Source organism: Zophobas morio, unplaced genomic scaffold (genome assembly GCF_036711695.1).
Source record: "Zophobas morio isolate AGI-343-1 ecotype UQ-CSIRO unplaced genomic scaffold, CSIRO_AGI_Zmor_V1 ptg000044l, whole genome shotgun sequence".
Classification (NCBI taxonomy): Eukaryota; Metazoa; Arthropoda; class Insecta; order Coleoptera; family Tenebrionidae; genus Zophobas; species Zophobas morio.
Window position 1 is genome coordinate 10,361,913 of NW_026972149.1, and position 26,440 is coordinate 10,388,352.

A 26,440-nucleotide genomic window follows, 5' to 3' on the forward strand; every position below is an offset into this window, starting at 1 on the left:
TAATTTAATTGAACATTTATTTGGCAGGTACGGTCATAAACAAGCGTAACTAAGGTATGCTATTGATTACGATGGTTGCTACGAAAAGTGTAGTTAGGCATTGTAGGGTCGCTATTATCCATACAAGAGACAAATAACCTCCTGAGATCAAGTCCTGTGCGTAAATTTCGGCTCACGGTGATTGTCAACACAAAATCGATTCAGGCTGAAACAGAATTTCGTCCAATAGAAAATATTCCACATACATGTACCAGTATTATTTTGAACGATTTACTTTATTTGTTCGATACTTTGATGACCATTCCGATAAACCCGCATGCCTATCATATGTTTAATTATTCCATTGTTCTAATGAGTAAACAGTTAACGATTTTTTGTGTCTTTTTTCCAAATTTGTATGTGACAAATTTTGGTGTTGACCCCACAACATCGAAAATTCGTGTCTAGTTTAGTTTGTCAGAAAACTGTTTCGGTTTATGGTGTGCAAAATTGCCGCGGATGTAATGTGCCTGATATTTTCACCCAAAACAGAACATTTGACATTAAACGAGAGGGTTGTTGCGTGCAGTAATTAAAGTGTAAACACTAATTGATAGATGTTTACTTTCTTTATTACTCCATGTTAGAAATAAGAGTTTGTTTTCGTAAAATTATAACATTTTGCTATAAATAAGGCTAAGTAAAAATCTAAATATAAAATACACGAATTTGTTTTCGCATGAAGTTAGTTTTTGTGCGTCTTTGTGTTGCTGAAATGTGACTTCAGCTTTGTATTCAGTGAAAACCCAACATCAAAAGTGTTTTTTCTCATTATGTTTCCCCCGTAAACTTTGTTCGTAAATATGATGTTGACTTTTCTAAAGAGGGAGGGATCCTCAGATGTAAATCTGCGTGGCACGTGGAGGCGAGATTAAGGATTTTGAATATTAATGAGCGCTGATGACGTATTGGCGCCGAAGAAAAATACGCTCACATTTGAAAATCGATACATATGACAAAATAAAGACCTCAAAGTAATTTAAATTATAATGCGTAGATTTGGAAGCGAGTGCGTTGACTCCCACGCTTGCACGAAAACAAATAATGTAAGTCTTGTAAAAAATAAATGTACACGAATTACGGTAAGTCGTCAGTTTCGCCAGCAATGCCAGCAACTTCGTTCCATTTGTACCAATTGATTATCCGACACCTCCAAATTTAACTCATTAGTTCCCTAAACACATTCCAAGCGTAATAACTGTCAAAAGCGACAATTATCAGACACGCAGAAGAGACAGGTTTTCCGGGGGCTCCCTTCTTTAATAATCGTGCAAAAATGAGAAACCCTAAAGGTACCATCCTCTCGTTTCTCTCCGCACTTCCATTTATCTTTGGGATAAGAGAGCAGCCGCACACCGAGCCTAGGAAAACACCCTTCAGAATCCAGGAAATCCCGTAAGTCACTTGTTTATTTAATTTAAATGGATACCCAAGGGGAGCGTGAATTTTAATGTGAATTTCCGCCGTTATTGACACGAATATTGGATTTTTAAGGAAAATTTCGAGGCCTCGATGTGTGAAAGTGGATTAGTCAAGAGTGAGCAAAACATGTGCTTGCAGGATTTCTTCTACCCTAATTACACCACGGAATGACGGGAAAACACCCTCTAAGACCCGGATTCTGGGAAATCCTGAGTTAGCGGTTTAGCTAATTTAAATGCATATTCAGGGGGTGCCTGAATTTTAATGTCCGATTTTCGACAAACATGTGTACGTCGACGGCTTTCACACTAATTTAATCAACTTGTTCAGTTATCGATATTACTACTGTGCCGATAACTTTTTTAAATAGTCGTGATTCGGGAGAGTAAAAATAAAAACACACCTCATTAATCCATATTCACGTAAGTGCGCAAAAAACGCACGTGATAAAAAAGTCCGAATTGAATAACAAATGTTCAAACTAGACATTATTGTCTTGCGTTCGTAACAAATTCAAGAAACATGGCACGAACGCAGACTTTTCATCATATTGTGAACTAAAAGGCACCATTTCGTAAAGTAATAGTCTCTTGTTGCTCCCGAATCAAACGTAATATTAGTCACAGCAATACAAAGGAATTTCATATTCTTTTCAATATGTGTTTTATCTTTTCCGTTTGTAGTCGAACGCTGTTTTGATCAGGCGTGTGTGAATTTGCAGCCATTTCAGCAAGTTAAACCGAAATGTCGTTTCAATTATTTTGAGTTGTGAGTTTTAGATATTTCGCAATTTTCTAGTAGTATGCATAGAATTTATCAAGTCGAAGATCCTAATCACAAATTTACACTGAATTGGTCATGTTTTTTTTTTATATATCTGAAGTGTTATACATTTAGCTGATTCTATCAGATAGTGATATACGGTACACAATGTAAAATTGACATGTCACATTACGTCACGTATACCTTTAACTGTTTTCGTTTTAAAAATATCTCAACACTTTTATTAAATTATTTTTATTTTGGATATATGGATACTAAGGTATTAGTAAGGCCTCTTCAGAATACTACACTTTTTATAAAGATTTTACCCTGTTTTTAAATGTATATTCAATTGAAACAGTCTGGAAACATTTATGAGTTATAGGAATACCTAGCAATAAAAAAAATTTCAACAATTTTTAATACGTACACAGGACGTACGTTTATATTTTATGATAATAATTATTATATTGAATTAAATTAATGTATTATGAAACCAAAACAACATGGAATTATTAATAGAAATGATATATAGAAATGTGTACTGATTCCAGATTTATCTTCTTTCTCAATTAGAAGATAGTATTATAAAGACGTAGGCGCCACCAGTATTTTTATTGTTATAGAACGGCTATTTTCATTGTCAATTAAATTTGATTCCACTAAGGAAAAAATGCTATTTAAAAGGGATATGTAAGCAAACGCAAACAATACAGAATAGCTTTTCATTTTACTGTTTTCTTGTTGCAGATCTCTTGATTGGACTACAAGAACTGTATAAGAGACATGAAGTCAAAAATTTGTACGGGATAACCAAAGGATAACTTTAAATTCACATTATTGTCATTATTATATTTTCTAAATAAAATAAACAAAGTGCTACGTTCAAGAATAAAAACCCAACAAGAATAAGACGCTATAACACAAAATGTCATTTATATTATAGTTTAGACTTTAGAGTACGATAAAGTAACTTATTGTGTCAATATTGAAGAAATTGAAGCATGTATAATAGTTTTTTAATTGTTTTTTACGGTTTTATTACATTGTTTACTACATAGCCACCTATTTTTGATAAGGCAAATGAATGAAAACGGAAAAATAGTAGCCATACACACAAATTCGAGACCTACTAGAGACGATTTAATTTTATAGAGTATGGGTTGTTGTGAATAAATATATTCGATATGCACACTGTAACAAAATAATGAATACAATAAATTAGAGTTACTGTAGCACAAACATTTCTCCGTCTTAAAGCTTATTTTTGATAAAATAACGACAATTTTTTGAGATGACATCATCAGGTTTTCGGAGGAATGAACAATGAAATTTTATCGACCTTGTATAATCAATTAATTTAATTCGTGTTAAGTCTCATATCAAAATCTCGGAGTAAGTAGTAAATTCTCATGATCCACTTTTTCGAAAAACGTAATATAATGTTTATAAGAAATAAAAAAGGACTGCAGTTGTACAACAAATGTATGATAATACAGTAAACAATGTAATTAAAATGTTTGTTGTTGAGTCACCCAAAAGGTACCTCCTTTTTATGACGTTTAGGTTCCCGCTGAGGTTCCAAAATTGTTCAGCGATTGAATGTACCTGTCACACGTCAAAAGATTCAATAGTTGGGTGGAATTTTCTCTTTCTGGTCCCAATAGGTTCTATTTTGCGGAAATGCGTGTCGATATTAGCTTTTCTGTGGACCCTATTCGCCCGTTGGTGCGAATTGCTCAATAAAAGTGAAACGTGGCCGTAAAAAGAGCTAATATTTATGATATTTGTCGTAAAGTGGGATTAAAAGGAATGTGATTTTCCAATTACAGTCTTCTAAAATGTATTGGAACCAGGTATAATTATGTCAAAGAATACCGCTTCCAACGTTGGCTACTTTCTGCGCATGTGCAAAGTCATATCTTACCTGCCAGGTAATATAGGAGTTTGGTCGGTCACCTGTAGATATCAAACAATTTAATTTCGCAGTGATTAGTGTGAAATGTGCTTATAAAATATAAGTAGTTATGTGCGTTAGCATTATGATTTTTTGAGTTATCCGTGTAGGCGAACTGTGCAAAAAGTAAAAGTAAGTGTACAAGTTTATTGTAATAATAAAACTGTTATTGTTACTGTACTCATGGCTATTGTGTTATTATGGTCGCCACGATGGCTTTTACGTTAAACTATTACGCATATGCGGCTTAAAAAGCGTCGCAAAACGGCGATTGCGGGAGCGCTTTTTTGACACGTGTTTATATTTTGACGGTCGGTTCGATATTCCGAAAGTAGGCAAAACAGAAATCGAGTTTGCGACAACCACAAAATAATATATACATCACAGGCAGCAATCGCATTAGTATTCGACGCCCTTTCATTTTCCAAATTTAGTTCGCAACGGCTGCTATTAATATTCACGATAAATATGCAGTTTAGCCGTAAAAGTACGGACTAGCACACTAAAGAATTGTTGACATTCTTTGCATTCCAGTATGGCTGAAGGTGTGGCAAAGAGGAAATTAATCTTAGTCATTATGCGCAAACGAATCGTCCGTTTTTCGAAAAATTTTCAAAAACTGTCAAAACACGAAAATATGTGACGAATGCAGAAACAATTTCAAGATGATATACGATTTAATCTTATCAGAATGTATTAATTCTCGTCACTGATCGCGCATTTTTCAGATATTAAGTTAAAGTGCTGGAAAAATGGCGTACAGTTCGAACGGGTTTTCGGGGGATGATTTGGACCGGTACAGGGATGACGGGGGCGACAAGCCCACTTATCTCATGGAGCATTTGGCCACATTCACAGTCACCAAAGAAACGGGGATCTTGTACCCAGCTGATGGGATGCGGCGATTGCTTCAGTTAGAAAAAACAAACGGCATTTGGTCCCAGAAAATGCAACTGTGTCTGGACCGCTCTTGGGTTCTCATAATGGATTACGAAACTGGGGTAAAGTAAATCTGTTCTCATCGGTGCGATCCATTCTAGAAGTTTTGATTTAGAGTGTTATGGAACGGTTCCCAGCAAATTCCATCCATGAGCCTACAGCTTTTACCAGCCACGACCCCATGGAGATGTACAACAATATTTTAGTTTTTAATGTTGCCAACTCCAACCCTGTTCACCCCCCCGAAATGCACATATTTCAAGTAAGTTATCAACACAATCTTATCAGGACCCCATATTGGGAGCATTGTGTCATACTGATTACTTTTTTTATTGTTTGAGCAAATTTGATATTATCTTCAATTTCGCTAAAAAATAACAAGTTATTTGTAGTCATTGCGGGATGTGATTTCATCAGTATTAATACTCTAAATACTATCTCATCTACATCCACTTACAACTATAATCTACTCGAGTTTTTGGAAATTACATGACAATGCAACAAACAACGGGAAGTGCACTTGCATTACACCACTTATAAACGTAACTGGGCTAAGGGTGTTTCTTTTATTTTGTTTTAAGGAAATTAAAAATTCTCTCTGAATTTGCTTAAAAACTACTGCCAGTGCCATAAATTAACAACATATACATGACAGTAAACATAATAATTTATAGAAGTGCACTTCAATATACCCTTGACTATAAAAAAATAAAACTTCCGAAAACTAAGTATTGCTTCATGGATACATTTAGTAGCTACGTCAGTAAATTTATTTCTAATAAATTGCATTCGCATTGCAACGACATGATAAACACGGCTATAAAATTTTAAGATAACTGAAAGAGTAGTTACATGGCAACGTCTTATTCTCCTTTACTTGTAACATTTTCAAGATTATTGAATTAAATACTCACAGCAAAAAATAGTAACCTAGTTTATGTGCATTAAAACAAAACTTATGTCATGCTTTCAGTAAGTTTTACAGAGCACGCGCATACACGGACGCGTGCTTTTTCTTCGTCTTTAAAAGTGGCCTAGTTTTATAATCACACTGTACTTAGCATGTTGCATTTTTAATTAGAAGCTGAACCGTGTGACGATTCTCGTTTTTCTATACATATATGTATATATAATTTTGTTTTAATTTATGCAAAGTCGAAAATATAGTTAGAAAAAACTTCCTCTGACAAATTCTTGGTATTTTAGTTCGTCATCGATTTTATTGAAGAAAATTGACGATTGACAGAATCACAAATTTGGTACTAATTTGTCGATAACAAAATCTCAAACTCACTGGAGTAGCTGGTGACTCAGATTAAGTGACACTTTGTCAATCAATCGCACCAAAAAATTGTTTGCATTCAATAAAGAAAATCACTTCAGTAGTGTAAATATGAGACATTCCAGCTCATGCAACTTTCACAGGCACTTGATGGCGTCCACAGTATAACTTAGCTTTCCATTTTCCTCAAGAATTGTCACTTTGTAAAAACAATCTTCAACAATGAAAACATATTAAAGTTTTTAAATTATAAAGAAAACCGATAATTTTTCCTAGAAATCAGTATTTTTTTAGACAGTTTTTTCGTTGTAAAGGACACTTATTTTTATCGCATTTTTATCTGTTAATTTCGAGAATGAACGAAAAATATGTAATTACATAGATCCTATTAATGTTCGCATTTTTTTTTAATTATAAATCAAGATAAGGTAGTACTCTAATCACCGGGAACTAGTTGCCATAAAACAAACAATGATACCCCGAGAAAGGTCCGATTATAAATTATTCCATATATATCACACCGTTATATTATAAGTGATTATTAAATAATTATAGGCAGATCAATTAACGGAAGGCCTAATTGCTCATAAATCAGAAAAAATGTCAGTTGTTCATAATCATTTAATTGACTTCTAACAGTTTAAAATGTTTCGATTGTTTAAAATAGTACGATGAAGTCATCTTGGCTTTGTATGCCTTTTATCGAGTCACTTTAAAATGACAGTGATCTATTTTGAAAGAAAAGTAGTTATTTTGCTGGCATTTCCATTGTAATACATAGTTTGTTAGGTTTTTGAACGTATTTTTATAAACCTGTCAAGATAAGATCTATAAAATCTAATCAATCATCACTTAGACTGCTGACTGCAAATCACAATTAGCTCAAATGAATAATCAAATCCCGTCCATATTCAGTAGCGATAAGCAAAACCGTCAGTTGTTGTACGTAACATTTCAGTGTCAGAGCATATCCGCCCAGGACCTCGTTGAAGACTTAAAACAACTGAGGATGGGTAAAACTTTAACGCGAAGCCGCAAAAGCAGCATACCGCCCCCAACCCACAAACCGCCTCATAACATAATAAACACAACGCGGGATCCCCGCGATTACCACGGCTCAGACTCCGAGCTCACGGCAAACAACGACGACTCCAGCTCTACCACCAGCGAGAAATATGAACGGGACGTAACCATCCTCAACCACTGCTTCGACGACATCGAGAAGTTCATCGCGAGGCTGCAGCACGCGGCGGCGGCGGCCCGCGAGCTGGAGCGACGGCGGCGAAACCGCAAGAGCAAGAAACGCGACATGGGGGACGGCATGCTGACCATGCGGACCAAACCACCCCCGGAGAAGGAGTTCATCGACATTTTCCAGAAGTTCAAGCTGTCGTTCAACCTCCTGGCCAAACTCAAGGCGCACATCCACGACCCCAACGCCCCCGAGCTGGTGCACTTCTTGTTCACCCCGCTGGCGCTGATCGTGGAGGCGTCCCACGACACCTACCAAGACTCGCAGCTGCCGCGGAAGGTGGTGGCGCCGCTGCTCACCCGGGAGGCGGTCAATCTGCTGATGAACTGCGTGACGAGCAAGGAAACCGAGCTGTGGCACTCCCTGGGAAACGCGTGGCTTATACCCAGGTAACGTGCGGGAGGTGGGGGGATTTGTCTCTTGCTCGGGTCACACCAGTAGCCGGTTGTTTTTTTCGGTCTGACATTGGCAAGGGTGGAAAAAGACGTTGCGATGGAAAAACGGGTGTTGGTTTTCGTGGGGTGGGATAGTGAGTCATTAATGGAGTGAGGCGGCGTTTTGCGAAATTCGATACTTGTGGAATTCCAGGAACAGTGCGAAGTGGCGAACTTGACTAAAAATCAATAATATAATCTCAGATTTTTCCAATTTGCTAATCCCGTAAAGGTCCATTATATCACACGTCGAGCAAATTTTATTCGTCGCTTAGCTAAACAGAACAAGGGCTGTAAAATGTATTTTAAATTTTGAGGACCTGCCGAGGGAAACAAGCTCGCAAGTGTATTACAGTTCGAGAATATCAACTAGCTATCGCTGTCTCTTTTTATCGTACGCTCTTTATGAGTGACGGATTTGAGCTTAGCAACCCGATCGTCAACTCCCGCCAGGGTCCTGGAATTAATCCGTTATGTTTTTTATATTTTTACACAGCGTGTTTTTAACAGTATAAGATAAAGGTGCCACAGCACAAAAGAAACTCGTAAGAGTGGTCCTTTTGTCCGTAAAGATACAAACACTTTTCTGAAATGCACTCGTTAGTCACAACATAACGAAATTACTTTCATGCCAATTCAAGACTGAAATTCCATTGAAAGGAGGTTTCCACGTTCAATGGGTTTGTACATTTTAGTGTAACAATGATTAATAGTGCCACTCTTTACATCGTAAACGAATAATGGCGGACGATAAGAGGCGATCTTAGCCCACCACTTTGTGTTTTTTATACATACTTCAATAATATTATCTCCGACCGAAAAAGGGATAAAGAAGTCATATGGAAATGGTCGAATTTCTCACGAGATTTACCCGCAGAGCTAATATAATACAGTCGCAGGACGAAAACCGGCCGTATCGGTTTTAGTGCCTAAACTAACAACACCGGATCACTCTGCCTTAGCCGGTGTAATATAAAATCGTTCTCGTGCTTTTTCACAGAGTTTTTTTGTTTGTCTTTGTATTTATGACCATGCCTCTGGCCAAAATCGGTTCTTTCAAAGTCTATGTGCTTATCTTTTTGGGTGTGCCAACACCTCGTCTGGATGTTCTGAAAATGGCATTATTTTGTCACATTTTCCCTTTCCATTTCGTTATTAAGCTCCTCCTACGCGCATCTCCCGATGGGAGGAGCAACACGACTGAAATTGTCAAAAAGTTTCGAACTTCGTTTTCATTAAAATTTCTTCTACGGAATTTGTAATAATAAAACTGTTTCCTTTAGAATAAGTTTTTAATTAAAGTAATAACTAGAAGCGAATAATTGAATACTAAGAAATAAATTTATAAATCAGCCCATAAACGTTAATAAGAATTGTAATTGTCTGAATTTAAAAAAAGTTAGTGACCGAATCTAATTAAATTCTTGAAGTAAGAGCAAACAAAACAGCTTAAAATGGTAGTTCAAACAATCGGGATTTTGAAAGTGTTTTTTATTACGCATTTTGAGACCAGGAATGGTAGTCGTAAACAAGTGGCAGTGACACTTCCATATTGGTCTGATTGGATGCATCTTTCCCAAATCAGACGTTTATTGCCTCGATTTACCCTATATTTAACTATGACAATAAAAATCTCCGTTTGTGTTGTCTATTTTATATTGTCTGATTAACCAATATCTAATTTGAAGAATGCATAAACCAAACATTTTACAACTTACGAACACTCGCAACTCACATTTTAGTGATGAGTTAAATCTTACAGCGACATGACATGGAAATCCTTTTCCGTGAAACTTCAGTCTTGAATTTGCAGGAAATTGAACATGCGGTTCTAAATTTCCCTGGCGATTTTTTCGTATAAAACGCGTGATTTATTCTGTGAAATATGCGCAACTTGAATTTACTCACCGGGAACCACCGACTGCGCCATAATCGTTCCACCTTTCGAAAAAATTAAGTTTTTTTCATTCTTTTCAATTTCCCGACTTCTCGTTTCAGAGACCAATGGAAAGGTCACGTCCCTCCCTATCACCCGATTTTCATGGACGGCTGGTCCCCCGATTATCCGGTAGTAGACGAATTAGAAGCAAACAATGACAACAAAAATTACAATGACGGGCCATACAGTAGCGATTACAATGACGATTATCCCAATCACCGAGACATGTTCATTTACGATAAAAGCACGGAATCCCACCATCAAAAAATGGAGCCCGAGAGAGATCTTCCGCCGAATTTGGAGAGCACTCGGAGTGATATTTCGGTGGATTCCATTGAGAGAAACGGCGAAGATCGCGGATTCGGTCGCAGTCAGGACAGCTTTTTGGACGATCTGCAAGCGAGAGGGGCTAATATTGTTGTAGTAACTTATCCCAGGACGGCTAATAATGACAAGGAGTTGACAGTCGTGCGAGGAGAGTATTTGGAGGTACGAAAACGGGTAGAGAAATTTCGAGCACCTGACTGAAAGCAGGGAGGGATTTGGGCGACACACGAGCGGTAATTTTTAAGGGTCCGGGAAGGTTTGCTGATTCGCTGATATAAAAAACGGGGGTGCTTATATCCCGGATGGTTCGAGTTAGGAGGTAGCGGCCCGGATATTCGTAATGAAATGCTTGCTGCTTAAGTCAGAGTTGTGAAATTTCGTTGGAAGAGGTACAGCGGGGTGCTTAGAATTGCGGATGGGGATTAGGCATTAACGTGTGATTATAGAGGTAGGAAAGCCCATCCGTGATTATAACTCCCGCAGTGTATTGCGGCCGAATCATCAAAGTTTCAAGCTAAGATGAATCGGCATGAATTTTTAAGCGTTAATTAGCACTGAAAGAGATTTGTTAATGCGGCTTGCCTTTGTGGAGGTTCGTGATTTATGAATTTGTAGATTTTGGATGACAGTCGCAAGTGGTGGAAAGCTAGGAACAGCCGTGGCCAAGTTGCTCATGTGCCTCACACAATTGTGACGCCGTATCATCATTCTGGCGGAAATGATATTTTCAATAATCCTTTATATACGACACACAATAACTACAATCGGAATCGAGCGGTAAGTTCTTTTTCTCGTATTTAGTGCGGAATTAATTCTTTGTGAAGGATTCTCCGGACCGGTTTAGCGGAGGTCACAGTCCGAACACCCCCGAGCATGTGAATGCTCCCGTTTCCACAACTTCAGCTGATTGGGTTAGAAAAGAAAGACTTGGTAAGAAAGGAGAATTTCGTTACTTCTAAAGCACAGTGCAGGTCATTTTATTACCACATCCTTCGTCTGCTTCTTGTATAATACTGTTTTTATGTTGTTTTGTACATTGTTATTGTAAAAGTTGTTAGGCGTTGGCTTTTATTTTATCAAAGACTATTATAATTATGTAACAGGCTATACATTTAACTTATTTTCTCGTATATTATACATATTTTAACATATATGTTTTAGTGGCATCCATGTTTTTTTTGTGTATGTGTGTTTTTTTTTTTGTTTTGAAGGGTCAATCCGTCCATATGTACATTGTATATAATTTTGTATTTTTTATATGTCATTTTATAAATTTGTACTAACGTCGTCATATCTAAGAGTACCTATCCATCATTAATGAAAAATAAATTTTCTACCATATTGTGTTGCTTTGTTTGTGTTGTGGCTTTCCCATGCTTAAAAAACGCATTACTAATGACAGGTTTTGTGTGATAATCGCTTAGTTCAAATTTTAGCCAAGGTCGGTCGGCTCCGGAATGAATATTAAATTATCCACTTTTTCACCTTACAACGGCGATAATTAAAATGAAACTGGATACTCACAATTCCCAAATAAACACATAAACTAATTTAGGTATCTTAGTCATTCGCTCGTTTCTAATTAGAATCTCCGTAAATAATTCTTGTAAATTCGACTTTGATCATTAGGTACACCTATTCAGAGATAATGAATTATAAAATAATAACGAACCTGAATCCGCCTACATGAGTACATCATATTATCCGCGTCCTGGATTTTTCTTTGAATCCATTTTATGAATCGTGGCTTAATTAAATTAGAGGCGATAGTAGACACCCTTTAATAAGAAAAATATGCGCCGCTACTTTTCCACTGCACAATGTCGCAAATTAAACGAGACGTGGATCAATAATTCGTTATTAAAGATGGTCGAAAATCTGTCAGCGAACGTTATCTCATGCAAATAGGTGCAGCGTCCTTGGAGACGTAAAACAAACTGTGGAAGTTTTCCCAGATAAAAATTGAATCGGTTTTATTGGCGAATTAATCACGAGATAGGTCATTTCGAGAAAATGGCACTAGGATGATGAAAGACTATAAAAATGTGATCAACGGAACGATCCATTATAAATTTATGTCTGGGTTTACGAAAGCCTGCGGCGTAGATGGGCGAAGTTTTGTTTCAAAAATTTAATAGGTCTTAAGGCAAGTGCAAACAAACAGTGCGGACGTAATAATTATAAGAGAATTTTGCACGAGCGAATAAACGCGGGGGTGTTCTCATTAAATTCTGAATCCTGATTGAGTCAAACATCGCATTTATCAACTCGAATGAAAAATGTAATTACACGATTTTCCAAGTGAAAGTTTATTTGCTGAATACACACGGGGCCTTAATTGGAATGGCATAAAGGCTACTCTAAATATAGATAAAACTAAGCAATTAGGAATGTATCGATCTGTTGTTTGGGGACATTCTTAATTGACACTGCGGAATTATCAATTTTAATAATTATGTTTGCTTTCGTCCGGTTCACTCTTAACTGCACCGTTGTTGCCAGAGCCGTGCTTGAATAATTCACAATTGTCAACCCTGGGCTCGCTCCATTTCCCTCTTTATTGATTATAAATCCTGCAATATCACCTCCAGTTTTGGCCGATTCTTTCCAGTGACGAATGCCTGTCATTGCGTAAATGCAAATCTCTAATCTGCACTTGCGTCAACTTAAAAGAAGATTATCGTATAATTAAGGCGATAATTTTTGTCGCTTTTGTGTGAATCGTCGTGTCTTCGCACGAAATGATAACGTATCTTCTTAGAAAATACCAGCGCGCCACCGCCCCCGGCCCCCCCACCGCCCCCACCCCCGGTGATTTCCGCCCCGGTAACGCCAGTCACAAGTCTTAAAAGATCACCATCGATTAAATCGACAGCGACTACAGACAAAATGCAAGAGGAACTGAGAGACGTATTATCGTTGTTCAACGAGAGAAGACAAAAGTCTCACATAGAGGTCCACCAGACGCCAGAGGTCTATATTAATCAGAGGTCCAACCCCGAAGAGGTGCAGAACTGGCTCAAAATCAAAAACTTCGATGCTGGCATCGTTAGTAGATTTAAAGGACTTGCGGGATATAAATTGTTCGAGTTAAAGAAGTCGGAGTTGGAGAAGGTTTGCGGCGCCAAGGAGGGGGCTAGGTTGCATTCGCAGCTGAATATACAAAAGAGCGTCAGCGGGGTAAGTATCGGTACGATTTCTAAGGAAAAAAAAGCTACTTTTGTTTTTTTGACGTCTAGTACCAGACTATTAGGAGTTCAGAGCTACAGGCTATCTTGGCCAAGGCGAGACAGAGAATTGAGGAGCCGAGTGGATAACAACCCCATTAAGATGCCTCTGATAAGGATCGTATTATAACATAGAATTATTTGATTTGAGAGATAATGCATATATATATTGGTATATCACCTAGTTAGATTTAAGAAACTTGAACATAAGTGTTACTACTCTATCATGTGCAGGTTGTATTTTTAATTTTTTTGGTCTTGTGCTTCGAGTATAATATCGGTAAGTACTGTGTTAATTACTATTGATTATTGATTAATTATTAGTAATAAAGTCGAGGATATTTTTAATTATAATAACGAAATAGAAAATATGTGATGCGTTTTTTATGTAGATGTTACAGACTGGCACCTTTACTACCAAAATCAAATGCAAACGAGCATTAAGTAAATAAGTTAAAAATAAGTTAGAAAGAACGTTTCTTAACAATATACGTTGATACGTACAAGTAAAAAATTGTTTTAAATATATTTATGGATTCATTCAAACGAGTTATATGTATTTATATGTGTATTTAAATTCTTGCCATATTTACGACGACCAGTCGTGTTTAGTTCCTTAATGTTTTCGACTGTGGATCTACATTTTGTAAACAACATTAATAAATTATATCAGTTATGTGTGCATTTATTTAGTTTCATTGAGTCCGCCGTACAAAATTATCGATCAAACTTGCCGTGTGTGGAGAAATGTGAGTGGCCGCTACTTACTTTTATACCAGGGAATACAAGCTAAAGCTGTTAAAGTGAACGATAACATTAATACACGTTATTTAGCTAATCGATAACGTTTACTGTTAATAAGAGATGTTTTAGCTAAGTTTAGTCGGAAAAATAAAATCAGCGTTTCTGAGAGCACTATCAAAGACGATGACTAGTCGGACGGAGGATTTCAAAATGATGTTATTGACATCATAGATGACGTCACATACCGAAATAACAATGACCTTTATAATGCAAAATGTTAATACCTATCCACTAATGTATTATTCATGACGGCGGTTAATGCGTTTATGAATATAAAACTGAACATAATAAAAATCATCACAAGTGATCAGAATTATCGATCTCTGTAATTTCTCTTTGGATGGATGATATTTTCTGACGAGAGATAAAAATAAGATAAAAAAAGTATTACGCAAAATTGTAGATCCAGCAGAGCTTATGTAATTAAAATATTGTATTAAAAAACAAACATCGCAAAAGGGGATTTGTAAGTTATTTATTTCAGTAGAGAGTTTAAGCAGAGGCTTAGTCCGAAACATGGATATTCTATTGTATGAGTGAAATAGTGTACGTGTTTGGTTTTCCAACAGTGATTAAAATAAGCACGTCATAACCAAAGTTTACGACATTTTGTCATATAAATGACGACACTATGTAAAATTAGTAATGCGTGGCTGTTATTACTTATCTTTCGTGTGTCAAGAATTTTAAAAAGCTCATTCAACCATGTCTCCCTAATAAGCGCACAATAAAATATTTAAGTCTACAGTGCATCATAAAAAATAATGGTGGATATATATATATTATTATTGAAATGTCTATTTACTCAGTAAGATAATGGCATAATAATATTGACATATCATAAATAGGGTTTGTGTGTCAGTTAATGAATGAAATGCGTTCGACGTATGTGAATTTGTGATTTTTCTTCAGCGAGGCGTAAGTATTGTTTTTAAGTGTAAAGTTTGTACGATAGTGTAGAAACGAAATGGGTAGGTTCAGGTCGCCGTGGATATGCAATCGATAATATAGCTTCTGCCGCCGCCGCCGCCGCTGCCGCCGCCGCCGCCACCGCTCTTTCCATTCTACCAGAAAACGAAAGCTCTGTCTGTGCGATTTTTAACGAGAACCCCATTTAAATTATCGGCACTCATACATGAATAGAACCCGCATTTCTAAAGGTGTAGCTTTTGCCTATTTTATTCCTGTATCTACCTACCTAGTTTCCGAGTAAAGCGTTCGTAAAGATCGACGCCAAAGAAACTGGAACTGTATGAGTAATAAAAAAAATTATCTCGTCTGTGTGACTGTCGGGTTACATCATCGCTTAGTAATAGTAATAATAATAACATAGAAATGATAAAAAACGTAAATAATCGACACAACTTCGATTGTTTTTTTTTCGTTCTTCTTTTTTTTTTTTTTTTGGTTTATTTGAACGAGTGACGCAAAGGTGGAAATCGAAAGTACGACAATTATTAGGTATTATTAGGTTAGTCGTAGTGGAATGAATCTAGGCCGTCGAATTTTGGGTTAGGTTGGGTACGGACCGGTGGTGCGTCGGGTAGACAGTGCACGTATGGTGGGACCGTAGGTGGTTGGATAATCGGGTGGCGCCACGGTGTACCCCGAGTCCCGAGTGGAAAGTGTCAGTTCGCTGATCGGCGCCGCGGCTCGACACCACCGTCGCTACCCCTTGTCTTCAGCGGTGTGGTCGTATGGTCGTAGTGGCGTGCTTTCGGGGTGGAGTTCTCAAAATGTCGAGTCGTAGGTGGTGGTAGAGACAGGGTGAGCACCCAGCATTGAGGACTGAGCGTGGGATTGACCGCATCGCATGCATGGATCGTCGTAACCTTTCGCTGGAGGTCTGGGGCGCTTGCTTTAGCGCGGCAACTGATAGAGGGCGTCGGCATGGCAATCGTTGTGCGCGTGTTGTTTAGGCGCCATCGCAGTTCCCATCGGGCTCATCGTGGCTACCTACCACCAGCATTGAACAGACAGAGGCAGCGCCCCTAACGGCGAGTCGAGACCATTACGTTCGGGACTGTTAATGTCCACCGGCCAGAGCGGCTCGGAGTGGTGCGAGCGAGTTGAGTTTGAGTGTGTGTAGTGCCTGGGTGCGTTTCGGGCGCCCAGATCCTGCTATCTACTAATCGGGCGACAAATGTTAACTTGACCGTCACTACGGAACATCTAGACGGAGTGGACTGTGACAAGGGCTCGGGGCGACCGCTACCGCAGCCGGGACTTATTGGACCAAGGCACAAAGTAAGTTTGAATGTTGTCGTCCCGGCCCGCCCGCTCGCCGTCGTCGTCGTCTAGAAGTTCGGAAGAAATAGGTCATACGGCCTAACTAACAGCCGGTGGTGGGATGGGCCGAAAGTTCGTGGGGTGCGCCGAGGTAGCGGGTCGGAGCCGAAGAGCGCGCGGAAGCGGCGGCGAGACGACTTGCAGTGGCAAGTTAGAGGCAAGTGGCGCTCGTCGTCGCAGCTTCACGACGCTCTCGCCGCTCGACTCCACTCATGTAGGGTCGGTGCGAGTCGCTCGTGATGACGTCACACGCAACTGCCCAGCCGACACCAGTGTAAACTAGTATGGTGCGTTAAGGTGCTGACCTTTTAACTTGGGGGTCTTTACGAACCGTCGTGGCCCATCCTCGGCCTTTATTCAACTGGGATGGCCGGGATGTGCGGACACCTTCGCTAGTTCTGCCGGCCGCCGGTCCACTCTCCGTCGGGTCAGGATCTCGGATTTGTTGATTATTTGCTGCCACCGCATACCTAATATTGTGAGTAGAGCGAAATCGATCGCCAGCGCCGACCGAGTGGCGGTAGTAGTATGAAGCGGTCTGCATGACGTCATTTATCCATGAGATTCCTGACTAGCATGCATTATAAATAACCTCAATACCTCCTTTAATATCGAAAAGCCGAGAGCCGCCAGCGTATAGGTATAGCCGCTCACCGGCCGGGGTCATATTCGCATGCAGGTGTGCACCTCGACCGAAACGGTTACGCCACACACCATAAACTTCTTCAAAATTTCCCACTCTTCCGCGTCCATCCACCGAGACATGGCCAGGCCGGACCAGACCTCCTCGACACGCCGTTCGGTCTCGCTTGACGTGACTCACGATTACTCAAGATCCTCGTTATTAGGCAACACTCGGTTGGATACAACGAGCCTTTATTTCAACTCGGAAAATGCTAAGCACACGTCTTGTTCCAACCGGATCCCCGCATTTTCGGCCAAAACCATAAAATTCTAACTTTAGCTGTGCGCGGCTTCCTGCTTGTTCGGTTATAATCACCGGAATTACGGTTTGATAATAAAAATACTAATAACGTTGCAGTTTATTCGAGCTCGTAGGTATTGTCAGTCTTTACGATTTGTTGGCGGTGTTGGGCTAATCGTCCTTGCGACGCCGTCGTCGATTTGAGGCGCCACAGAGACGAACGCCGCTGTTGTGCCCTCAGTCGCCGTTCATCTTTCCCGAGTCCCAGATATATACAAAATTAACTGAAGCTCAATCAGAGTGTCGTCTACGTCACGGGCACTGTATTTCGGCGTGTTTGTGTGTGAGTGAACGAGGTTACATGTGGCGGCCGAACTAATACGCGCAGTCTGTACGACTCCACACCGACAGGTAATAATCGAAAGTTTCGAAACATAGAAATCGCCACCATCAAGGACCGGACCAGCTGTTCGTCCAGCACACGCTCGCATCGTCGTGATCTATCCCCGGACCGTTGTCGTGAACTCGTGACGCCGGCGTCGCCGCCGTCGTCGTCGTCGTCGTCGTCGAGGTTCAGTTTAGGCCGGTGTGTTGCGTGTCTCGTGTGCTCGACTGCCAGCCAGACCTACACGTCTGATGCCGACCTAGAAAACGACCCACGCGCCCCTCTTATATCGTATTTGCAATCCGAAAACGATTTCGATTCGGTGCGCCCTTCACATTGTGATTTCATCACATTGTTTTCTTCAAATGTGATTGGAACCGTCTCTAATTCCCTCCTCTCTCAGGTGACGTACCTGGATTCCTCGCAATTCTCGAATTCGTTTGCTTGCCCCGCCGACGATCAAATTTTCCTCGTCTGCCGCTCGCTCCGTCGACGGAAATTAATTACAACAATTTGTCCATTTCGAACTAACTTATTTTTAAGTGCGGCCGGAATGGACGTGACCCTTGGGAACGCTCGATTCAAGAGAACGGACCACGCGTGTTGTTGATATTATGTTGTGTGTTGTCTGCGCCCGTGGCGAACCGACGCCTATGGCCTGCTATTAAAATACAATAATTTGGCACAAAAATTCTCCTGTTATCGTCGATTCTTTAAACTGCCTACCTACTTCACCTTCGCCTCTAAACTTAACAATGACTAACGCGCCGATTTACATTAGCGTAGAATGTTGTTTATGTTTATTATGTGCAATAATGAGTATTTATTTATTCGGTTGCGGTGAAAAGCGGAATCCTGTGAAGTTAGCTGTAAACGGTGAAACGGCGTTTACGCTATCTGTAACGAACTATGTATAAAAAGCGAGTAAAACGAGACGATAAATAAAAGGGGAAAAAGAGATTTTTTTTTGTCTCGAGGGTTTTTCACGATCGCTTTCGAGCAGGCGAGTTTGAAAATTTGTTGGGTTGTTAGTACTGTGTGTCAGATCAGTGGCGCAGCGTGTTCGTGATTTGTTAGAAATAGGTGTATTTTTGGAAGCTTTCTCGTAATTAACGAGCTTAATTAGAAGGGGTTTTAACGATTCGGGTCGAAATGAGAGCTAATTGAACATTGTTTAAAATCGGTGAGTCTTGGTCGACTTCAGAGAGCGAATATTTAGGCTATTAAAATATTTTAGGTTATGTGAAATTTTATCGGTTTTTAAAGGCTTATTTATAATTATAGACGATATATTAGCCGTTACTGTCTGTGTAATGCGTTATAAATTATTGTTACCCGTCAAACAATATTAACTTGTGTTCAAGTCGAGTTTTCCTCCCGTCGTGAAAAGCGCCTCTTAAATTTACCCATGTGGGAGTTGATAAAATTTCCCGAACTAATCAAAATACCCGTACCGACGGTGAACCGGTTATTGGTAGATTAATATCGTGTATTTCAATAAAATTAGGCCTGTTTGTTGATGTTTTTATGCTAATAAATATTATGCGAGTGTGTATTTGTAATATTGGGTGATTTATTAATAGATCTAGCTGTGAGAAATGGCTACGATAGACGGCCGTCCCGCGCAATATGGAATTACCCTGAAACAGTTACGCGACCTCATGGAACATCGAGGTCGCGAAGGAGTAAATAAAGTAACTGAATATGGAGGAGTCCAAGAAATTTGCAAGAAACTATACACATCGCCCAGTGAAGGTAATTATTTTCCAGTCTTGGCAACACGCGGAAATGTACGAGGGGACGCTCCTAAGGGACGTGCCGACGCTTTCCATAATTCACGCGAAGGGAAACAACCGAAATTAAAAATCGTTGGAATATTTTAGGTCTTAGCGGGTCACAAGTGGACCTAGAACACAGAAGAGAAACATTTGGATCAAACTCAATTCCTCCCAAACCTCCAAAAACTTTTCTTCAATTAGTATGGGAAGCTTTACAAGACATCACTCTTATTATTCTTGAAGTAGCAGCCATTGTATCTTTAGCTCTTTCTTTCTATAGGCCGCAACAAGAAGAACTCGGTAAGTTACGTCCAGAATTCGTCTTCATGGTTTAGCTCTCCGTTTCCAGTTTTCGACGACGACGAAACTAGTCATGGTTGGATTGAGGGTTTGGCCATTTTAATATCCGTTATTGTAGTAGTGCTAGTAACAGCATTTAACGATTATACAAAAGAAAGACAGTTTAGAGGTCTTCAAAGTCGGATTGAGGGAGAACATAGATTTGCTGTGATTCGACAAGCAGAAGTTAAACAAGTTTCCGTTAGCGATATAGTTGTAGGTGATATTTGTCAGATAAAATACGGTGATCTTCTACCAGCCGATGGTATATTAATCCAGTCCAATGACCTCAAGGTAACAACCATCTTTCTCCTGTTTTTTTTTTTCGCCCCCCCGTCACACTAATTCTTCCACAGGTGGATGAATCCTCGCTTACGGGGGAGTCAGATCACGTTAAAAAGGGCGAACATTTCGATCCCATGGTTTTGTCTGGCACCCACGTAATGGAAGGTTCAGGAAAAATGCTAGTAACCGCGGTCGGCGTCAATTCGCAAGCAGGTATCATCTTCACACTGCTGGGGGCAGCTGTCGATGAACAGGAAGCCGAAATCAAGAAAATGAAAAAAGGTATGTTCATCTGTACACCACAGCATGTTACTGTCAAATGTCTGATCTCTGTACCCCCATTTAACTGTCAGCAAATTCAGGTGCCTGTAACCAAAGCAGAATTTTCATTATTCGCCAACGTTTCATCAAAGCTCCCTCAAATATTTGATTTCGACCGCCAGATAAGCTCCAAAATGAAAAAATTTAATATTTCCGTTGCCGCAACGTAAAGTGTTTTTCAAGAGTAATCCTTTTAATTTTTAATAAGGACTCTTCACAAAGGAACAAATACATTTATTACATCAAAAGTACGCTTTTAAATCAACACAAGTGTCTCTGCCCTTTTTCTCTTTTATCTTCAACAACTAATATTTATTTTTTTCCTCAACCGGGCGCGATATTAATTTTTCCGCCGGGTCTAAATATATTGTCGGTTTCGAAAATTAAAAAAAGGGAGTTTAATCTAGTGAGGTAAAAATACGAGAGACGCACGAAACCCCATTGTAGAAATTTAACTTTTTCTTTTTTTTTTAACGGATCACGGTTTTGTAGACGTTGCGCAAATTAAGTGTCTGGAAAACTGCAACTCGATACGTTGTTTAATGATAAAGATATTTTTAAACATGTGCTCAAAGTTACGTAAAAACAGATAAGACGTGTAATAGCGCAGGAAAAAAATACTTAACATGAGACACCATTTACTAATCCATAGGTTAGTGTACGTACGCATGCGTACCAACCCGCGATTCAAAACGGTCTACTTTTTTACGAAATTTCGGAACGGTATCGACGAGCTCGAGCGCACAAGTTTGTGCACCGGACAACAAAAGTATCGATTTTTTCTTGACCTACGCAGAGGCTCAAACTCGATACCGTACTTTCGATTTTATGGATCTCCGAATTGTTTCCTAGAAGCCGCTTTTATTAACCTTCAAATCAAAGCAATGTGTTTTTCTTCAAGTGCATATTTTCTTGTAAACTATTTATTAGTTTCGCATTTTTTAAAGTCGGACGTGTTTGTTTCATGGTGTTCCATTTATAAACGGTAGCGCAAGATTACTGGGGTTGTTAGTTCTGTTGTTTAAAAATTAAGAGGGGTTACTTTTGACCGTGGACACTCACTGCTTCGAATAGTTTTTATGGTTCGAGGGTTGTTCGGTGGTGATCGATTTCGTCGTTTTTATCGGTTACGAAAGACGTGGAATTGTACTGGCAGTGGTTGGTGTAAATAAATAAATAAACAGCGTGGAAAATTCGATAAGTGCATGGCATAATATGCGGAAATGGAGAAGTTTGGCAGCGGTGCCTGCAGCTTATTTAAAGTAAATAAATAGAATTTTCGCGGATTTAGTCGTGGGTTTATCGGTAACGGAGTATTGAGTGTCCACCGGTGGTGTATTTTAGAAATTTTTATGTGGTGCTGGTGCATTTTCCGACGTGGAGAAGTGTTGTTTTTCTGGTTTAAAAATAAGTAATAAAATAAATTGTCCTGCTGGGAATGTTCTGGTAATCGAACTGAAAATGCTGGCAGCGCATTAAATTTAAATGTCATTATTACTGTTAGTGCACACCCTTTAAATGTTGTTTAATAATAGTTTCCTCCAAGTTGACAGTGCATTGCAGATGGATACACAATCTACCTAACTTACTATTCCACAATTCCAGTATATATTTTTCTTTCATTTTTCGCTTGATGGCGTAAACTTTTTGAAAATGTTTTTTGATTTTGTGGTGGGAGTTGGTCGTTTCCGCCATCAAGCGTTTGGTATTTTACCCATGTCAGGACTTGGGAGTGTTTTTGAGATTGCTAATGTTCTCCTTTTGCATGTGTTTTTGTACAGAAGCTAAAAAGCAGCGGAAGAAGAAAAGCTTAACAGGTGAATAAATTTTTTCTATTTATATTTTGATTTAAACTTAAATTTAAAAATAATCTTTGATTAAATAAATAACGTTTTGTTTTAATGAAATTTTTTAAAATAACAGTTTTAAATGTTGAATTAATATATAATAACTAGCATGCTATTAATCAGTGAGTGTTAGGTTTGTTTTTCCTAAATTTTGCTCCTCGCCACAAATAATAACAGGAACCAATGTCGCTGTAGGTGCAGACGATGACAATGTCACCGGTAACAGTCACATGAATTCTCCCGCACCGGTGCCGAATAAACTTAACGAGAGTCAAGATGCGAAAGAGAATCACGTAGCATCGGCGCCATCTTCGGGAGACAGTCATAAGAAAGAAAAGTCAGTCCTTCAAGCAAAACTAACAAAGCTTGCCATTCAGATTGGTTATGCCGGCTCAACGATTGCCGTTCTCACCGTCGTCATTTTGATTATTCAGTTTTGCGTTAAAACGTACGTCGTGGAGGGAAAGTCATGGGAAAAAAATCACGCAAGCCATTTGGTACGCCATCTCATTATTGGTGTGACTGTACTGGTTGTTGCCGTACCGGAAGGTTTGCCTCTCGCTGTTACGCTTTCTTTAGCTTATAGTGTAAAGGTAAGTCCGTCGCACTAGTGTCGCAATGATCGTCACAGTTCGTACATTCCAGAAAATGATGAAAGATAACAATTTAGTGCGACACTTGGACGCTTGCGAGACCATGGGTAACGCAACCGCCATTTGCTCCGACAAAACCGGAACCCTAACAACCAACCGTATGACCGTCGTGCAGTCTTACATCTGCGAGCAGTTGTGCAAATCGATGCCCAAATTTTCGGATATTCCCGCCCATGTCGGAAATGCGATCCTCCAGGGTATTGCGGTCAACTGTGCGTACACATCACGAGTCATGGTGAGTTCATCCGAAAACCCACGAAAGCCCTCTAACAGTTTCGTCCGAAGCCCCCCGAAGATCCCACGGAACTGCCGAAACAGGTCGGCAATAAAACTGAATGCGCCCTGTTGGGATTCGTTCTCGGTCTAGGCAAAAATTATCAAACGATTCGTGATGATTATCCAGAGGAAAGTTTTACCCGTGTTTATACATTTAATTCCGTAAGAAAATCTATGAGCACTGTTATCCCCAGACCGGGTGGTGGATATAGATTGTTCACAAAAGGTGCTTCAGAAATGATTTTAAACAAGTATGACGCCGCCGCGTCCGCAACCACATCTCTTACTTGAACACGTTTCAGGTGTGCCTTCATTTACGGTCACGACGGCCGTCTAGAAAAGTTCACCAGAGACATGCAAGAACGTTTGTTAAAACAAGTTATTGAACCGATGGCTTGTGATGGTCTTAGGACTATTTGTATCGCTTTTCGCGAATTTGTACCGGGCAAAGCTGAAATTAATCAAGTGCATATAGAAAACGAACCGAATTGGGAGGACGAAGATAACATTGTGAATAATTTGACATGCCTTTGTGTTGTCGGGATCGAGGATCCTGTGCGGCCAGAAGTACCTGACGCTATCAGGAAGTGCCAGAAGGCTGGCATCACGGTCAGAATGGTCACAGGCGATAACCTCAACACAGCCAGATCTATCGCCACCAAGTGCGGTATTGTCAAACCTAACGAAGATTTCCTCGTTATTGAGGGCAAGGAGTTCAACAGACGCATCCGAGATAGCACCGGCGAAGTAAGACATTCGCAACTCGAGTTAAGACGGAAACGAATCGCTCGCTGACATCGAGCGTCGGTTTTTCCGTCTTGATTTTTGCGCGGTATCGCTCTTCTGACGATTTTTAATTACAGGTTCAACAACACCTACTCGATAAAGTATGGCCTAAACTCCGCGTGCTCGCACGTTCTTCACCAACTGACAAATACACCTTAGTAAAAGGCATAATCGACAGTAAGGTTACCGAGAATCGGGAAGTGGTCGCCGTGACGGGTGACGGTACCAATGATGGTCCGGCGTTGAAAAAAGCCGACGTTGGTTTTGCAATGGTACTTTTCAATCGCTACGAACTTTACCCATTTTGAGTTTTTTTTTTCTTCGTAGGGTATCGCCGGTACCGACGTCGCAAAAGAAGCCTCTGATATTATTTTGACTGATGACAACTTTAGTAGTATCGTAAAAGCCGTGATGTGGGGGCGTAATGTTTACGACAGTATAGCAAAGTTTTTGCAATTTCAGCTTACTGTTAACGTTGTTGCTGTTGTTGTAGCATTTATTGGTGCCTGTGCTGTTCAAGACAGTCCGTTGAAGGTTAGTTGTTGACATTATCGGAAAGACTCACATTACGTGTTGTTTTTTTAACAGGCTGTACAAATGTTGTGGGTCAACTTGATTATGGACACTTTGGCTTCACTCGCTTTAGCTACCGAACTTCCTACGAACGACCTCCTGCTCCGAAAACCTTACGGAAGGACAAAACCCTTGATTTCAAGGACGATGATGAAAAATATACTTGGACAAGCAGTTTATCAATTAACTGTAATATTTGCGCTTCTCTTTGTAGGTGAGTGTACTTTCGTTTCGGTTAGTGTCATCCTCTACTGCTCGTTTTTTTTTTTCTTCAGGCGATAAAATGTTAGATATTGAATCCGGACGTGGTGCGGACCTCAACGCGGGACCTACACAGCACTTCACTGTTATATTTAATTCGTTTGTTATGATGACTCTCTTCAATGAGTTCAACGCGAGAAAAATCCACGGCCAGCGTAACGTATTCGAAGGAATTTTCACCAATCCAATTTTCTATACAATATGGATTGGTACTTGCGTTGCGCAGGTACTACGTCGATCGTTTACTCCATCGTTCTTGGTTTAACTGTGTCGTTTTTAGATCGTTATCATTCAGTACGGCAAGATGGCGTTCTCTACACGTAGTTTGACTCTGGAGCAGTGGCTTTGGTGCCTTTTCTTCGGTCTGGGTACGTTACTTTGGGGACAACTAGTGACTACAGTTCCTACTCGAAAAATACCCAAGATTCTATCGTAAGTTGTAACGTTTGGTGTCTAGTTCTGGTCAAAACGAATATCTTTATTTGTAGTTGGGGCCGTGGCCATCCCGAAGAGTACACCGAAGCTATCGCGATCGGCGAAGAAAAGTTCGACGTCGATTCGGATAAGAAGCCTCGTGCTGGTCAGATTCTGTGGATCCGTGGTTTGACTAGGTTGCAAACGCAGGTAAGTACGAGCATTGTGTACATTGCGACATTTGCGATGTTACCACAGAATTTTAGCACAAGTGGGTAAGAAGCTGTCTTATTAACATGCGCTCAAAATACAGCATCTGCCCCACAAATGTGCTAAGCATTATGTAAATGAGTGATTGATGAACAGAGCTCAGTCATTTAGGATTTGATAGGTAGTCAGTCAGACCACATCAGATGAGGCTTCCTTCCTTCCCGTCCTCGTCCTAGTCCGACTCTGTGTTAGTCTATTGATAAGCATGGTGCATTGACATCTGACAATGTGTGTGCAATTGAATTAATGATGTGAGAGGGTGAACCATGGCCGCTGGGCCTCCAACTTTGAACTTAACAACACTGTTGATAATGTTGGCACAATTGACAACTACAAACAGGGTGTCTTAATTGAAACTCGATTTTGGCTCATCCGTGGGTGCGGACACCATTACGATTTTTATATTCAAATATCATATCAAGGCGAACAGCAAGCTGCAAGTTAACACAAAACTTTGTACTGACTCATATTTGACGTTTCTAACCACACTTTTTGTTACTTAACAAGTAGTAAATTTGACCCCTTGTCCTGAAACGTTGTTGTGATATTTTTACTTGTATATACGTCCATGAGTGTTTTTTGTGAACTTCGAATTGCCAAGCGGCGTGTGCTCAAAAATAAGCGATTCTGGCACAGAAACGGAAAAGTAAGGTT

The 26,440-nt window shown here is 39.7% G+C and overlaps 2 protein-coding genes and 1 long non-coding RNA gene across 16 annotated transcripts in view; 2 read left to right on the top strand and 1 right to left on the bottom strand.

The window, feature by feature from the left end:
* Positions 1-12,260, bottom strand: LOC135141520 (uncharacterized). Its single transcript, XR_010282394.1, has 2 exons — positions 12,026-12,260; positions 1-205 (listed from the first exon to the last, which is right to left on the bottom strand). It is a non-coding gene; the product is annotated as an uncharacterized LOC135141520 (long non-coding RNA).
* On the top strand, positions 4,154-14,264 carry LOC135141517 (epidermal growth factor receptor kinase substrate 8-like protein 2). The gene is made up of 9 exons (XM_064072690.1): positions 4,154-4,312; positions 4,909-5,181; positions 5,235-5,381; positions 7,360-8,042; positions 10,086-10,515; positions 10,969-11,130; positions 11,178-11,283; positions 13,115-13,533; positions 13,593-14,264. The coding sequence occupies exons 2-9, from the start codon at positions 4,933-4,935 to the stop codon at positions 13,668-13,670; spliced, it is 2,274 nt and encodes a 757-aa protein (XP_063928760.1). The 5' UTR covers positions 4,154-4,312; positions 4,909-4,932; the 3' UTR covers positions 13,671-14,264.
* Positions 13,786-26,440, top strand: part of Pmca (plasma membrane calcium ATPase) — a 25,966-nt gene continuing 13,311 nt past the window's right edge. For 4 of the 14 annotated variants that reach the window (XR_010282392.1, XM_064072680.1, XM_064072668.1 and 1 more), the window contains exons 1-16: positions 15,964-16,631; positions 19,567-19,738; positions 19,867-20,061; positions 20,111-20,394; positions 20,457-20,667; positions 22,488-22,523; positions 22,749-23,146; positions 23,199-23,441; positions 23,492-23,733; positions 23,785-24,229; positions 24,346-24,540; positions 24,596-24,802; positions 24,857-25,055; positions 25,117-25,328; positions 25,383-25,534; positions 25,591-25,726. Coding sequence is in view for 13 of the 14 variants with exons in the window: in XM_064072680.1 (XP_063928750.1) it covers positions 19,582-19,738; positions 19,867-20,061; positions 20,111-20,394; positions 20,457-20,667; positions 22,488-22,523; positions 22,749-23,146; positions 23,199-23,441; positions 23,492-23,733; positions 23,785-24,229; positions 24,346-24,540; positions 24,596-24,802; positions 24,857-25,055; positions 25,117-25,328; positions 25,383-25,534; positions 25,591-25,726 (3,312 nt within the window). In the remaining variant the exon portion in view is untranslated. Of the gene's footprint in view, positions 13,861-14,999; positions 15,303-15,957; positions 16,632-16,808; positions 17,152-17,742; positions 18,010-18,184; positions 18,387-19,008; positions 19,167-19,566; positions 19,739-19,866; positions 20,062-20,110; positions 20,395-20,456; positions 20,668-22,487; positions 22,524-22,748; positions 23,147-23,198; positions 23,442-23,491; positions 23,734-23,784; positions 24,230-24,345; positions 24,541-24,595; positions 24,803-24,856; positions 25,056-25,116; positions 25,329-25,382; positions 25,535-25,590; positions 25,727-26,440 lie in introns of those variants that run through there. The other 10 variants (XM_064072676.1, XM_064072675.1, XM_064072674.1 and 7 more) reach the window with 9 other exon arrangements.

Excerpts from the sequence above, each read along its gene's own strand:
- LOC135141517 (XM_064072690.1), top strand. The coding sequence starts at position 4,933 with ATGGCGTACAGTTCGAACGGGTTTTCGGGGGATGATTTGGACCGGTAC. Across the intron at positions 10,516-10,968 it reads TGCGAGGAGAGTATTTGGAG|ATTTTGGATGACAGTCGCAA; the intron begins GTACGAAAACGG and ends ATGAATTTGTAG. Across the intron at positions 11,131-11,177 it reads ACTACAATCGGAATCGAGCG|GATTCTCCGGACCGGTTTAG; the intron begins GTAAGTTCTTTT and ends TTCTTTGTGAAG.